Genomic DNA, 16,591 nt, shown 5'->3' on the forward strand with positions numbered 1-16,591 from the left:
GTTGAATATATAGCTAAGGGGTCATCGACTGTCAATACGGAAGGAGAGGATTATTTCTATGATGTCCTTAAGACAACTGGTTTGTAATTTGGGAGAAATATAACTTTGTATCTCATAAGTTAAACTCCAGACTAGGTGGTTAAGTGATCTCATTCTCTGTGCTTATCTATGAAAATAGATGTTTAGGAGTTCCCGTCGTGGCACAGTGGTTAACGAATCCGACTAGGAACCATGAGGTTGCGGGTTCGATCCCTGGCCTTGCTCAGTGGGTTAACGATCCGGCGTTGCCGTGAGCTGTGGTGTAGGTTGCAGACTCGGCTTGGATCCTGCATTGCTGTGGCTCTGGCGTAGGCTGGCAGCTACAGCTCCGATTCGACCCCTAGCCTGGGAACCTCCATATGCCGTGGGAGCGGCCCAAGAAATGGCAAAAAGACAAAAAAAAAAAAGAAAATAGATTTTATTCCAAATGTTATTTGAGGGGGTAAAAAGCAGGTATTTGGTGAATCTTAAGATCATCACCTGAGATTTTCTTATTATTCATCATTGTCCAAAAATGTTCTCTTTATTCTGCTAGGTGGCCTTAGGATTGTTATATTTCAGTTTATTCAGGTCATGCTATAATTCACTTTTCAAGATAGGAAACCTTAGACAGTTAACTGCAGTAAAATGACTTGTTTAAAATGATATAGTGGGTAAGAATTACTACTGAACTCAGAGAGTTCCTGTCATGGCTCAGTGGTAGTGAACTTGACTAGTATCCATGAGGACATGGTTTAATCCCTGGCCTTGCTCAGTGGGTTAAGGATCCAGCATTGCCGTGAACTGTGGCATAGGTTAGCAGCTGCAGTTCTGATTGGACCCCTAGCCTGGGAACTTCCATATGCTGTTGGTGCAGCGCTAAAAAGAAAAAGGAAAACAAACAAACAAACCTTGACTCACAAAGTCATGCATTTAAAATAAGCCTTTGCATTTAAGAAGATAATAATCACAGAAATGATTCTGATAAAAGTCTCACACTGGCTTATTCTTGTTCAGAAGGGTTGTACTTTGTCCATGTCATTTACCCAGCAGTCTTCTTCATGTCTAGTCTAACCTAGATCTTGGCTATCAGCTACCTTTGGCTAGAGGTTTTGGGAGTCCGAACTGGTGGTTAGGAGCCGATGTCTCTTAACTTCCACACCATGGCTTGTCAGAAATTTAAATAGTAAAAACTGATGCAAATGCTTTGTTTCCTTCTTTCTTCATGTTAACTTCTGGGTAATTTTCCAAGATGTGCGTTCTGTTTCACTGATTCTCTCTTTAGCTATGTCTGATCTGCTGTTTAATTACTTGAAATTGAGTTTTTAATTTCATTACTATATCTTTCATTTTAAAGTTCTAATTCTTCAAGTCGGCCTTTTTTGATAGTGCATTATTCTTTTTTAGTATTTCTTTTTTAATTTTTAAAATCATTTATATATATTTAAAGTCTTTGTTAATTCTGTTTTCTGAAGTTCTCTGTGAGAGTGGTAGGAGTTTCCATATGGTGAATTGTTTGGCAATTTTGTATTACGAGCTCATTTAAGAGGGACTTTATCTGTGGGTCCTCTGGGGATTAGGAGTGAGTCTCCCAGAGAATATTACCAGTCCAGGGCCATTTTAAACTAAACTCTCTAAGTCTGAGGATTCCTAAACCACACTATAATCAACTCAAACTTTACACCCTTATAAAAGCAGGTCTGTATTTATTTGTGAACTCTCAGAGAAGTGTTTTACTTTCCTGGACCCAGAGCCCTACCCAAAACAGAAGGTAGTACATTAAAAAACCTATATCTCTGGAGTTCCCGTCATGGCGCAGTGGTTAAGGAATCTGACTAGGAACCATGAGGGTGCAGGTTCGATCCCTGCCCTTGCTCAATGGGTTAAGGATCCGGTGTTGCTGTGAGCTGTGGTGTAGGTCTCAGACGTGGCTTGGATCCTGTGTTGCTGTGGCTCTGGTGTAGGCCGGTGGCTACAGCTCTGATTTGACCCCTAGCCTGGGAACCTCCATATGCCACAGTAGCAGCCCTAGAAAAGGCAAAAAGACAAAAACAAAACAAAAAAAAACCCTATATCTATGTGGATATGTGAAATTCTAATATGTATGTACCTGAACATTGGAAATATGCATATATCCAATATGCATATATCCAATTGCCCAATTGCCCACTTTTAAACAAATTATTTAATTTTTATGTAATTCATTTACATTAGTTCAAACATCCAGAGTATAAAACAATACACAGTAAAGTCTTTCTTCTGCCTTTGTGCTCCTAACGCCTTATTTCCACTGCTCTCAACAGGTAACCATTGTTACTAAGTTCTTGCTTTTTCTTCTAGAGATATTTTTATACCATATGGCCAAAAAAATATTTCCTCTCTTGGAAGTTCCCATGTGGCACAAATGGTTAAGGATCCGGCGTTGCTGCAGCTGTGATGCAGGTTGCTACTGTGGCACAAGTTCAGTTCCTAGCCCAGGAAACTTCCACATGCCACAGTTGTAGCCAAAAAGAAAAAAAAAAAAGAAATTCTCTCCCCCCCAACCCCCGCTTTTTAGGGCCCCACCCATGGCACATGGACGTTCCCAGGCTAGGGGTCGAATCCCAGCTACACCTGCTGGCCTGTGCCACAGCCACAGCAATGTGGGATCCAAGCTGTGTCTGTGACCTACACCACAGCTCATGGCAATGCTGGATCCCCAACCCACTGAAGGAGGGCAGGGATTGAATCCGCATCCTCATGGATACTACTTGGATTTGTTTCCACTGTGCCACAACGGGAACTCCAGCACAAGTTACATTAACAAGGCACATTAATAGAAAACCGTGGAGCTCTTTCCATGTTAATCCATAATAAGCTTGCATATTCTTTTCGTTGGCGCTGTGTATGATTGAACCAGTCAACTGAGAGTCATATGATCTTCGGCTGTTTCATCACATTTGCTCTAGGAGCTCATGGTGATTAATTCTCAGATGCAAGTTTTTTCACCTCTTTTTTCTTCCATAACATATCTTCTCTTCCTCTTACCTAGGATCAACTTGCAGCAGATATGTACAACTTTATGGCCAAAGAAGGGGAGTATGGCAAATTCTTTGTTACGGTAAGCCCTTTGCATTGTAAAAACGGGGTCAGTTTAGCTTTGTTGTTGTTGTTGTTGTTGCAAAAGATGTCATTTTTGGTTTTGCTCAGCCATTGTGTGTGTGTCCATCCAATGCTAACGTTACTTTTGTTTTTGAATGTGGGTCTGTTCTCAGTTATTAGAAGCCCAAGCAGATTACCATAGAAAAGCATTAGCAGTCTTAGAAAAGGCCCTTCCCGAATTGCGAGCCCATCAAGGTAACGTAACCTGTGTGCTGGCCTGATGCCTCCTTCTCGCCTCTGCCACTTCCGCCTCTGTTCTTCACCCTGACTCCTTTGCATGCGTTTCCTTTGGATAAAGCTGCTCTGCGCTCTGCGTAGGCGAGCACTACTTCCCAGCCTCCTTTCATCTTTCCTTGCTGCATTCTCTAATTTCTTCCAAACCCAGATTAACATACTAATGGAACATACGCAGTTCTTCTGAAATCTTCAGTTGAAGAGAAAGCTGCACCCTTCCGGGGGAGTGCCTGTTTTTCTGTCTTCGAATTCTAGCCTGGGTCATCTTTTCCCAAATCAGCTAGTTGTTCTATGGGGCTTAATTCCAGCCCTGGGGACTCCGAGCGCATACGTTCTGGGGAAAACATCTCAGACTTTCCGAAGGGAATTTTAGATGGCAGTACCTGCTACCCCATCTTCTGGCGCATGATCTGTGTTGATTGCTTTGTTACCCTGACCCCCTGGTTCTGGTCTCATCTCCGTCTCCACGCAGACTCTTGTCCTCATCAGCACTCACTTTCCCTCCATCTTCAAGCACACGTTAGGAGTGGACAGAATTTTTCCCGGAGGTTTAGTTTTCAACTGCACATGAACTCTTTGGATGCTGGTTCTCTCTGATTTGCCGTCAGAGCATCCACCAGCAGCAGTCAGTCAATGATCAGAAATTTCCCTGTCACCTCTGGCCCTGTTATTCTCTGGCTTGTGGTTCAGTCCTGACGTTTGGACTCAGATGCCGCCCTGCAGAACCTCTGGTCTTGAGTTGCAAGAGGATCAAGGCTGGTGCTGGGTGTGATGACTGTGACCGTGAGGGAGCCCTCATAGCCCTCTCCAGAATGCCACTTCTTCTCCCCTAAATTGCAGGGGAGCCCAACAGGTTATGACTTCATGCCTGAAAGTTTTTCGATTTTGGAATTGGACAGTTCTGTGTCTGGACCGACCCCTCGGCCATCTCTGATTTGCCGGGTCCTTCCTCACAGGATGAGCTGCCTTTGCTTTTCCTAAGTGATCTCATTTCCTAGTTCGTGGATAAGGGGGTTGAGTCACAGGGCAGGCCACTGGCACTCATTCAGCCTTGCAAGAGGCCACCTCTCTCTGGCCATGTTCAGAGCGCCAAGACCCTGTCTTTATGGGAACCTGCCGTGCGCAGGGCCCCACATAGGACGAACCAGTGGACATCACCCTCCCAGCCTTTGAATGACGTTGCATCTACTTTAGAAGGGTTGAGTAACAAGTAAAAACAGAGACGATTTCTTTAGCAACCTCCCCCCTCCCCGCCCCCTACTTCTTTTTTTTCAAACTCCCATTCTATTTTTTCCCAAAGCTATTTTCCCCAGAGAAGTATGTCGGAAAGTCACAGCGAGCAGGCGAGGGCAGGGAAGAGGATGAGGATAGGACAGGAAAGCTGGCCTGCGAGGGGGTCCCACCACCCGAGATGCTGAGAGTCTTCTTTCTTTCCGTCTAAGGTGCCGCCTTCACCCCCGCCTCGGAGTTCAACCCCTTCCACCTCTGCGTGTCCCCAAAGCCGCCTCTCGTCCTGGTCTTGTCTTCTTCCTTCTTGTCTGTTTTCAGAGAGACTCAGAGTGTCCTTATGGTCGGGGGGGAAAAACCCTCGACCCTCCGCCCCCACCCCACCCCTGTGCCCTGCACACACTGACCTCACACTCGCAGCCGACCGACTTGATCCATACTGGCCTGTCCTCCACCCCGTGCCCCGTTTCTTCACACTCCCTTTTGGTAGGCTCTTCACTTTCATTTTAATCCCCAAGAAATGCAATTTCCCCTTTTTTCATTGTTTCTATTTATATGTCTGTTTCCCGTAGACTCTTTTTTTTTTTTTTTCTCTTTTTCTTTTTGGTCTTTTGTCTTTTTAGGGCTGCACCTGCGGCATGCGGAGATTCCCAGGCCAGGGGTCGAATTGGAGCTGCAGCCGCCAGCCTACACCACAGCCACAGCCACGCCAGATCTGAGCCGCATCTGCGACCTACATGACAGCTCATGGCCACACGAGCGAGGCCACGGATCAAACCCACAACCTCATGGTTCCTCGATGGATTCGTTTCCACTGCATCATGACGGGAACTCCTGTTTCTGGTAGACTCTTTAACACCTTTCCAGCCACTCCCTTTTTTTCTTTTTGATTTTTTATTCTAGTTGATTTACAATGTTGTGTCAGTCTCTGCCATACAGCACAGTGACCCAGTCACGCATATACATACATTCTTTTTTTCTGCATTATTCTCCATCATGCTCCATCACAAGTGATCAGATATAGTTCCCTGGGCTACACAGCAGACACCTCCACTGTCTAACCACCTTCCCACCCTGACACTTTGCAATCTCGATATAGTTCCCTGGGCTACACAGCAGACACCTCCACTGTCTAACCACCTTCCCACCCTGACACTTTGCAATCTCGTTTCTACTCCCAATCACGCTGCTATTGAAAAAATGAAATAAAATAAAATAAAAAACCATTGCAAGTTCCAATGGGCTGGTGATCATGACATGTCAGATTCTGGCATTCGACGTTCCTGCCCCCTTCTTGTCCATGTCAGTTTTTCCTTTCATTTCACTTGATTGTTTTCTGGCATTGTTGGAGCCCGTGTCCTCTGCAAGTCTGTCCCCTCCCCACAAGCCAAGCCTTTTCCGTCTTCTTCTCCCTCTATCCCATCCCCCTTTCTCTCCACATTCCCTCATTCTGATGGCCACACCTCAGTCCCCACAGCCTCAGTGGAAGTTCCCTTGGGTGACTGGCTGGCTCCCTAAACTTAGCGTAGCTCAAGAAGCTAAGCTGGGAGTTCCCATCATGGCTCAGTGGTAACGAACCCGACAGGTATCCATGAGGACTCGAGTTTGATCCCTGGCCCTGCTCAGTGGGTTAAGGATCTGGTGTTGCCGTGAGTTGCGGTGTAGGTCGCAGACGCAGCTCGGATCTCACGTTGCTGTGTCTGTGGTCTAGGCCGGCAGCTGTAGCTTCAGTTAGACCCCTAGCCTGGGAACCTCCATATGCTGAGGATGCAGCCCTAAAAAAAAAGACAAAAAAGAAAAAAGAAAAGAAAAAGAAGCAAGCTGATTCTCGCCCACCCTAGCTGTCCTTTTCTCCCTCGTGTGTCCTTGGCACCTCCTTTATCCAAACAATCCAGGTCGTAAGTCTTAGAGCCATCTTTTCCTTCCTTTCCGATACCCTCCTGTCAGGTTCTGTTCATTTCTCCCTCTGCGGGGCCTTCCTGTCCACCCCACTGTCCCATACTGCTCTGTGCCCCGCCTCACCTTGTGCCCAAGCTGTGTGTGGAACAAAGCGCAGATTCAAGATCCCTGGTCTTTTTTCAGCCTAAGTCTTCTTGGTCTGAGAATTTCCTTCCATCTTCCAAGACCTTCCTCAAGCTCCCCGCCTTTGAGAAGCCTTCTCTGACAACTGAAGCCAACAGTGAACACTTTTGTGTCCCGAATTGCTCTAGCATTCATGGTCTACACCAGAAGTCGCAAACACACACCCCCCCCAAAAAAAAAAATTTTTTTTTTTTCGACGAATTGCTATCATCTAAAAACTACTCTTTTACATAATAATCCTAATTTCTGGCTCCTCTCCAAAGTTCAGAAGGTCTGATGATGCTGGACCTGCTGTCCCATGTGGTGACACTGGTCCAACACAGGGGAGCGTCTGCTGCTTTTTGCAGACCCCGCGCCCCAGCCTGATCCGGCCCCTGTGGATGGTTGTGTTTGCGACCCTTGTCTATACCGTGTTGCTGCCATGACTTAGCAAATATGTCCTGTCTTGTTAATTACTGTTGTCTGTTTACACATGTGTCTTGTATTTTCTTCACAATGAGATCGCTCTGGTCCCCAGGGTGTGGCTGGGTTGTCGGGGGTTGGGGGGGGAATCCTCTTGAACTTCGGCTACCTCACCTGCTGTTGTTGGAGAGGCCAGCCCCCTCGGTGCAGCGGTCTCTAGGTCAGTGGCTCTCACATCCACCTTCTGCCAAGGTTGGGGGTGGTGGAGGGAGGGTACACCGTTCAGGGTTTACTAGAAAGTTCCAGCAGGAGTCTGGGGTGTGCCCGCCTCTCAGCATAGCAGGGTTGGGGCTGTGGAGGTGAGGGTCATTTGCCAAACTCCTCTTGGTGCTTAGTCCATACCCCCCGGGGGAAGGGCAGCTGGCCCTTTGCTGCCTGTGTCAGACCATCATTGCTTTAATAAAAGGGGCAGAGCCTGCGAGGTGAGATCTGGCCTTTGCGATCTGCTCTGCTGATCTCTGTCTTCCAAGCAGGGCCAGGCCCCTGGAAGCTTCTTCCTTCAGGAATCCCACTGCCTGGAGCTGGGGCCAAAGCCAGGGGCGAGGGGGCCTCCTGAGAGTTCTGAGAGTGGCCACCGCCCACCCCATAGTGCCCCCCCCACCCCTTCCTTTAACTGTTACCCTACTTGTTCTCTCTCAACTTTTTGTGAGCACCCACATATGTGAATTTTTTGCCATTTCACTTTCCTTCCTTTCCCCACGCGCTGGCCCTGTGATGGGGCTCCCCCTGCTCTCAAGTGCAGGGCAGGTTCAGAAGCCACCTTAAGGCAACACTGCCTGCTTGGAATCCAGGGACAGCAGAGTGGCCAAGGGTGACGTGAGCCCTTCTTGTCCTGTCAGAGAAAGACCCCAGAGTACCCCGGGAGAATTTCCCGCCCCTGGGCTTGCCCTCTCTGGCTTCTGTGCTTCCCCAGAGGGCGCAGGATCTCCACGCTCCCCCAGGCGGGCTGAGTCCGGCCACACATATCTTCGTCTCATCTGCTGCATCCGTGGCCTCAATTCCTCTTTCTCTTTTCCCACTTTATTGTATGTCTTTCTGCTAAGCTGCCTCAAATCTTGCGCGGAATGAAGCAGTGTCTGGTGGGAAAATAATGTACCATATCGCTTTGCTGCTGTTGGCTCAGCCTTCAGCCCAAGCTGAGCCGGGGCTCCCTTCTCTCCTACCCAGAATCTGGGACCGTCTGGGGCCCTGGCACCTGAAGCGCTGCGTGTCCTGGAGGTGTTGCCTTGCCGAGGGGCTCATGTTGGCCACCTCCAGTCCCGCTGGACCATGCCTGGCTTGTGTTTAAATTTCAAAGACGTTATTTCCTTTTCCAATCGAAGGAGTCAGTATCTTGCCCTCGAGGTAGAAGGCCAGCACTGCTTTGCATGGCTAGAGAAATGTCTTTTCAGTGCCAACAGTATATGCTGGGGTGGACCACTGGTTTTATTAGCATGAGGCAGCCCACCTGTCTCAAGTTAACGTGGGCGGGATGCTGGGCATCCAGCATCGGGCAACCCCCCCGGGGCGTGTCGAGGCTGTGTTCCGCAAGTCACTTCCCCAGCCCGGCACGTATTTTATGCTCTAGTAAACCGTACACAGTTAAAGCGAGTAGAATAGGTGTTTCCCCCTTTCCCAAAGCCTCTGCTATGGGCTGGTTAAAAAAAAAAAAAAAAAAAAAAAAAAAAATCCCCTGTGCTGGTTTGGGGGAGGAGATCTGGTTGATGCCGAGAGGTTGTCTGAGGTGTCTCACCAAACGGTCTGCTGCTCTAGATAAGTGGGCGGAAAAGCCTGCCTTTGGGACGCCTTTGGAGGAACACCTGAAGCGGAGCGGGCGTGAGATCGCGCTGCCCATCGAGGCCTGTGTCATGCTGCTTCTGGAGACAGGGATGAAGGAGGAGGTGAGGGGCCTCGCCCTCCCGGACCCCCGGTCTCCGCCGTCGGGGCCGGACCGGGGCGATCAGTGGCCCTCCAGCTATATTCACTGTGACCACATCTCACCTAGAGACCCTGTACCTCTCACCTGTCGTAGACACCGAAGGAAACAGAGGGTTTCAGACAGCCGCACTGACCTGCCCTACCTGCAGGACACGCTGCCATTTGTTGGCGTTGCTGTTCCATGTAGTTTTTTCCTTTACCATGTTGGTTGCGAATGATGACATTGAATTTCGCGAGGCACTCATGGCCCAGAGCTCTCATGAGCTTCAGTTTCTTTCTTTCTTTTTTCTGTCTTTTTGTCCTGTTAGGGCCGCACTCGCGGCATATGGAGGCTCCCAGGCTAGGGGTCTCGTCGGAGCTGTAGCTGCCAGCCTACGCCAGAGCCACAGCAGCGCGGGATCCGAGCCACGTCTGCGACCCACACCACAGCTCAATCCACTGAGCAAGGCCAGGGATCGAACCTGCACCCTCATGGTTCCTAGTCGGATTCGTTAACCACTGCGCCACGACGGGAACTCCAAAGCTGTAGCCAACTCTAACGATTTTCCTTGCAATTTCAATTTTTACAAAAATATTCCTAAATTTAGAAAACCTGGAGCAATTACCCTTGTGGAAGTATGAGATACTACTTTTAAGTAGATTTCCAATAGGCCTGGGTATTTAGCAGTAGGGCAGGGCACAGCTAGCATGCTTGAAAACGGTCTGCTCGGAGCTCCCTGGCGGTGTAGTAGGTTAAGGGTACCGCATTGTCGCTGCCAGGGCTGGGGGTCACTGCTGTGGTGTGGCTTCACTTCCTGGTCTGGGAACTTTCACATGCCACAGACGCAGCCTCCCCACCCCCCGAAAAAAGAGGAAAAGAAGAAAGAAAAGAAAAGGGTCTGCCCTCTGCCTATCACTCTGTCTAGAGTCCACACTCTGACCCATTTGGAAATCATCTTACCCATTGCTCCTGACAGCGCAGCAGCTGGACAAGCTGAGCTGGGCTGGAGTTGGGAGGTGCAGCGGGCAGAGGGCTCCCCCATGAGATTTTTTTTTTTACTGCCGTCCATTGGAAGGCTCGCAACTTGACCTTGATACTGATGGCTTTTCGTTGTCTGTAGGGCCTTTTCCGGATTGGGGCTGGGGCCTCCAAGTTAAAGAAACTGAAGGCTGCTTTAGACTGTTCTACTTCTCACCTGGATGAGTTCTACTCGGACCCCCACGCGGTAGCAGGTGAGCACCAGGGACTCATCCTGGGGGCGGGGGGGCGGGGGGGGTTGGCGAGTCCCGTCTCAGATCATCCCTTAAAGATCCAATATTTCGGGAAAGATAAAACGAACCTGTCTCCTTATTGGTTTAAGTGACAAAACCGAAACATGGGTGTGCGTGTCCTTACACCTGCATTATCTTTTCTGCTCCTGTTTTGGGGGTTCGGTTTTGTTTTCCCGATGATTAAGTAAAGGTGAAGGTAGCTCAGAACCCAGATATTTGGAGGCAAGCTTGTATTTTCTTCCCTTCTTTTACCCCCCCTCACATCTCCATCTGCCTGGAAAAATGATGTCCATTAAGATGGCTTTGACGCTAAATTTATTTTCTCTTGATCTCCCAATGTACTTTACAAGGGACCCAGAAACTGTGTCAGGAGCATTTTATTCTCAAACTGCTTCTGCCCATGGGTTCTTTGTTCTATATGTGGTGAACGGTTTCAATTAAGGTCATTTCGACTTACAAAATGCTATGTCCTGAGATTCCTGGCCTTGCCACTTGTCAGACTCAAAGAGAGTGTTAATAATTTCAGGTGCTTTAAAGTCCTATTTACGGGAACTGCCTGAACCTTTGATGACTTTTAATCTGTATGAAGAATGGACGCAAGTTGCCAGGTAAGTTTAAAGAACACTGAGTTGTGAAAGTTAAAGGAAAGGATATAACACTCTGACCCATTTGTAAATCATCTTACCCTTGGGGATCATAAAATAACATTGAAATCGCATATTTTGAGCTGTGTGGGGACTCAGCCGTGCAATAATATCATGTTAACATTATCAGTTACAATAGTTACTGCTTAACGGAGCATTTACCCCATGCGAGGTACCCTTCTCATCTTTTCAGTTTTTTTTTTTTTTTTTTTTGTCTTTTTAGGGCCACACCCGCAGCACATGGAGGTTCCCAGGCTAGGGGTCGAATCAGAGCTACAGCTGCCAGCCTACACCACAGCCACAGCAACCCCAGATCCAAGCCACGTCTGCGACCTAACACCACAGCACACGGAAACACTGGATCCTTAACCCACTGAGCGAGGCCAGGGATTGAACCTGTAATCTTGTGGTTCCTAGGCAGATTCGTTTCCACTGTGCTACAGCGGGAACTCCCCCTTCTAAGCCCCATAATTAATGACATAAAGGGCAGAAGCTGTTGTGGTCCTCATTTTACAGATGAGGAAACTGAGGCGGGGGGGAGGAATGGCATCGAGTAACTGGCAGAGCTGGAATTCAGACGCAGACCTGTCTGAGTTCTGAGTTTAATCCCTTTCGCTCGGTTCCCAGCTTCCGCTGTGCACAGTTGTTAGTTTTAGGCAGGGCAGCCTCGTTGCAAAAGTTCCAGAGGCTTGTCTCTGGCCAGCTGGCCTGCCTCACTTCCACATAACTTGTTAACTTGTCCCTTCTGGTTCTGACTCACCTTCTCGCAGAAGCGCCTAATTCTTCGCCTCTAAGGAAATCTACGGGCCCCCCCGCCCCCCCCGCCAAACCCTTGTTCCCATCAAACAGGCTGTGATTAGAAATAAACTGTGTGGGGAGTTCCTGTCGTGGCTCATTGGTTAACGCACCCGACTAGCATCCATGAGGATGCAGGTTCGATCTCTGGGCTCGTTCAGTGGGTTAAGGATCCAGTGTTGCCGTGAGCTGTGGTGTAGGTCACAAACATGGCTCGGATCCCGTGTTGCTGTGGCTGTGGGTAGGCTGGTGGCTACAGCTCCAATTCAACCCCTAGCCTAGAAACTTCTGTATGCTGCAGGTGTGGCCCTAAAAAGAAAAAAAAAAAAAAAAGAAGAAGAAGAAAGAAGAAGTATGATTTTGTTTAGCTTTGTTTAGCTGTCCAGGCTGGTTCCATGGTGGAGGATGGTGTGTTGTGTGGGCCCCCGCTAACGCTCTCTCCTGCTGGTGGGCAAAGTTGCCTCTGCTCTGAGAGCTCTGATCTGGCCCTTTTCGGGCCTGTGGAAGCTTTGCACATTGAAACTCTGGAGCAGAAGAGCTCCTGTAATGACTTCAGAACAGAAAGGGCTTCTTGGCCTGGAGCCTTTGAGCAGTATTGGGAGCAGGGAGAGACCTGGGACTCTGGGTACCTGCGAGCTTGGCTAACTCACCCGTGGCTGGGCCGCACTTAGGACGAGAGATCTGGGCTCTGTGAGGCCGCACGTGAATATATACATTTTCTAGACGGAATTTTCAGTGGTGAATGTCTCCTGCGTGCCAAGCCCTGCTCTGGCTGGTTTCGCATGGTTAGGCCTCTGAAACCTCAGTCACTGGGCAGAATCCACATTTTTACCCCCAGTTTGGCAAATCGAGTCTTGGCGAGGTTGACTAACTGCTCAGAGTATGTTAGTTAGTATTTGCCTCCACATTTATTATTTCTTTCCAGAATCTGTGCAATTTCCACCTGTCCTCTTTCAGCTCTCTCTACCGCTGTTAATATAGCAAATTAATGCATGTATTGCTAATATGAGTATTAATAAATGGTTATAAATGCTTTTTTTTTCCCCTCAGTGTACAGGATCAAGATAAAAAGCTTCAGGATTTATGGAGAACATGTCAGAAGTTGCCACCACACAATTTTGTTAACTTTAGGTATGTATGATTGACATTCTGCCAGTTAAGCCAGCAAAGCCACAGTGAAGCAAGGTTTACCCCACAGCAGAGGCCATTTAATTCAAGCATGTCTGGGACATCAAAAAAATGCTTTGGGGAATAACCCAGGGTTGCTGGGTGACCATTGCTGTGATGCACCTGAAGCCAGGAATCCTCCGGCATCAACAGGTAAGTCACCCAATCATTTTGGCCACTGCAGCTGTCGGAGAAAAAATTATTGTGAAAAGTGTGATTGACGGTATGTTGCATTTGGAGTCTAAATTGTCCAGAAGTACCTAAAAGGCAAAAATTAAATAATAGTTGTACTTTCTGTCATGTCTCTCAGATATGCTACGTACTTTAAGCAGAGCACACATCATCCTACTAAAGAAAATTTCAAGAAATGGAGATTATGTATTGCTTTATGGAATGACTATATTCCTAGGAAAATTTACTGTGGAAGAAATGTCTAGAATTTAACCTCTGTTTTCCCTTTAACGTAAAATGTAACTTTGACAAGATAGGGCGTGTTCAGGGTGGTATGGCCATAGTCATAAAATGTAACTTTGAAGAAGCATAAAAAAAAGGGTAAAAGGTAGCCCCAGGTGATAAAGTCATTTAAAACTAAAGACAATTTTGTTACAGGATTTGGTCCAAAGTGAAGAATACTTGTGAGATTTCTGGTACATTACCTGACCTTTAATTTCAGTTTTGGTTCCTATTAAGAAGCTAAGCTAAATATTCTCTTTTGAAATCAAGCTTGCCTTTTGAGTGCATTAATATTCATAATATCCCTTATTTGATTTACTTGACACACCAGGCTTGGAATTGCAGATATTCTTCATCTATTCAGTGTCTTATGGTGGAAATTGAATTACAGTTCTTGGTACTTTGGGATTTGGGCTCTTATTTTGTTTAATTTACTTGTTATAATTTTTGTGAATTGTTTAGGGAAGACATTCTCTTGGTTCAAAGTTCAACGATGTTCAGTGGAAAAATATTTTTCTTCTTCCTAGCTCCTAGCCACCTACTTCCTGTCTTGAGACACAACCTAGGGTTTTCAGTTTTTTACACACCTTCTCAGCAAGTGTTGATGCACATATAATTAAACATATATACATATACATGTGTACAGGTATTTCTTTCTCTCACACTTTTCACTTTTTGAAACCAAGCAGCAATGTGTATTATATACATCATTCTCCTCCTTGCCTTCTTTGCCTAATATACATTTTGGAGATTTGTCCATATCAGTATGTAGTAATTTTCATGGCTCTATAGTACTCCACTGTGTGAATATGTTATGATTTATTTAGTCAGTCCCCTTTGGGTAGATAATTGGATTGTTCTTAGTTTGTTTTTTGCTTTTATAGTGCAGTTCTTATACATGAGAGCATATCTATATGATAAATTGGATATTTTTCATAATTAGCCTAGAGCATTTTCAGATAGTTCCTTTTAAGCAATATCCCTATGCTTTTTTTTTTTTTAATGTTTGTGTTAAAGACGTACCGATCCTATTGTTAATCATACTGTAGCCTATTCCAGGGTAGGCAGATAGAGCTACCCTGAGAAGTGGATTAGAAGTACACAGCATATGAAGATTGAATCATTGAGGTTTACCGTTGAGTTCTTTTCTAAGCCCTAAAGTATCTGTTCTCTGAAATAAACTCAAAGTACTTGTAAGATGCTTGCCTGGGACAGTTCAGATTCGTCACACTCTGCAGTGAGCACCTGAGCCGGCTGGGTCTGAGCCATTCCTCCAGATGTTTCAGCGTAGACGCTTTCCTCCCTCTCTTTTCTTCCATAGGTATTTAATCAAGTTCCTTGCAAAGCTCGCTCAGACCAGCGACATTAACAAAATGACTCCCAGCAACATCGCAATCGTGTTGGGCCCTAACTTGTTATGGGCCAAAAACGAAGGGTGAGTAATCCTTCTCCCTACCTGATCGTGTGAATTTTCTCCTGTCCCCCTGATGGGCAGACTCAAGAAATATAACTCACTTCCGAAGCGGATCTTCCCATCTGGCTGACTTTCTTGGAACCCTGCCGCGACCTGGGTCCTGTCCCAGACGCTGGTCCCACGAAGGTGTATGAGACATTGTCCCGGTCCTTGAAGGGCCCTGCTCTTGGGCAGCCAGGCAGATGATGAGCCGTAGAGACAGCTCTGCACCCACATCCGTGTTATCACAGACATTATAAACACGAGGGCAGCAGTACTTCCTGGAGGAATACAACTCCGGCTGAAGAGTCCAGCAGACCTGTGCGTAGACAGTGCCACTTGAGCTGTTGGTGGCTGAGTGGTTTCCCACCGGTGGGATCTGAATGACCTGTGACATGGCCCTGGGCTCTGTGTTTGGGGGCTCAGGGCGGTAATATGCAGTCTCCTATAACTTGAGCCCAGGGGCCACGAGGCTGTGGCTGCGGTTTATGAAGCCAGAGCCAGGCTGTAAAAGGGCTCACATATTTTGCTAAGAAGTTTGAAACTTATTCTATGGGTCATTGTAGGGGCATCAAGATTGCTCAGCAGAAGAATGGCTTGATCAAATTGCATTTAGAAAGATAATTTCTTGGCCTTGAGAACTAACTATAGATTGACGGGAGGAGAGGGATCAAGGCAGTTCAGCTAGAAAGCAGTGTTTGATGTCTATGCTGGCAGCAATATGATGAGCTCATGTCGATAACCTTTTCAAGTAAGTGCTTTTGTTCTCATGTTTATAGATGAAGATGCTGAGGCTTAGGACAAATAATTTGCCTGGCAGGGAAGTGGCAGAGTCCACAGAGTCTGTCCTTAACCATCGCCACCTTCCCTGCCTCCCATCTCTGTTGTTTAGCTTTGTAAAATTATGTTCAAGTATCCATTTGAAAAAATGCGGATAGAACCCAACATAGTGTCCCTGGGGAGACAGGTTCGATCCCTGGCCTCCATCAGTAGGTTAAGGATCTGACCAGCTGGGTCTCTGATTTGACCCCCTAGCCTGCAAATTTCCATATGCCACAGGTACGGCCCTAAAAAGAAAAAGAAGGAACAAGGAGTCCCTGTTGTGGCTCTGCAGTAACAAACCGACTAGTATCCAGGAGGATGCAGGTTTGATCCATGGCCTTGCTTAGTGGGTTAAGGATCCAGTGTTGCTATGAACTTTGGTATAGGTTGCAGATGCGGCTTGGATCCCATGATGCTGTGGATCCCATATGCCACAGGTGCGGCCCTAAAAAACAAACAAACAAAAAAATACAGGGACTTTTGACTTTTTTGCATCCGTCAAAATCTGTCTTTAAATCATTAATTCCCTCATGTATGCCCAACCTTGTTTCAGAAAGTATAAGCTTATTCACAGAGATCCAGTGTGGTAAAGCAAAATTAAAGATAAATGGATATGAAAGTTAACTCCATAGTATGTCATATCTTTTTTTTTTTTTTTTTTTTTTTTGTCTTTTTGCTATTTCTTGGGCCGCTCCCGCGGCATATGGAGGTTCCCAGGCTAGGGGTTGAATCAGAGCTGTAACCGCCGGCCTACTCCAGAGCCACAGCCACGTGGGATCCGAGCCGCATCTGCAACCTACACCACAGCTCACAGCAACACCGGATCGTTAACCCACTGAGCAAGGGCAGGGACCGAACCCGCAACCTCATGGTTCCTAGTCGGATTCGTTAACCGCTGTGCCATGACGGGAACTCCAGTATGTCA

At 47.0% G+C, this 16,591-nt stretch overlaps 1 protein-coding gene across 11 annotated transcripts in view; it reads left to right on the forward strand.

Annotated features, from left to right (window-relative positions):
• Window positions 1-16,591, forward strand: part of ARHGAP17 (Rho GTPase activating protein 17) — a 108,256-nt gene that overhangs the window by 67,002 nt on the left and 24,663 nt on the right. For all 11 annotated transcript variants that reach the window (XR_014840515.1, XR_014840516.1, XR_002341006.2 and 8 more), the window contains exons 8-14: window positions 3,050-3,118; window positions 3,273-3,354; window positions 8,917-9,044; window positions 10,182-10,293; window positions 10,859-10,940; window positions 12,822-12,902; window positions 14,713-14,826. Coding sequence is in view for 6 of the 11 variants with exons in the window: in XM_021081341.2 (XP_020937000.2) it covers window positions 3,050-3,118; window positions 3,273-3,354; window positions 8,917-9,044; window positions 10,182-10,293; window positions 10,859-10,940; window positions 12,822-12,902; window positions 14,713-14,826 (668 nt within the window). In the remaining 5 variants the exon portion in view is untranslated. The remainder of the gene's footprint in view (window positions 1-3,049; window positions 3,119-3,272; window positions 3,355-8,916; window positions 9,045-10,181; window positions 10,294-10,858; window positions 10,941-12,821; window positions 12,903-14,712; window positions 14,827-16,591) is intronic.

This window comes from Sus scrofa, chromosome 3 (genome assembly GCF_054392235.1).
Source record: "Sus scrofa isolate SSC_HxYL_T2T_F1_AM1 chromosome 3, Sscrofa_HxYL_maternal_Yorkshire_Landrace_v2.0, whole genome shotgun sequence".
NCBI lineage: Eukaryota > Metazoa > Chordata > Mammalia > Artiodactyla > Suidae > Sus > Sus scrofa.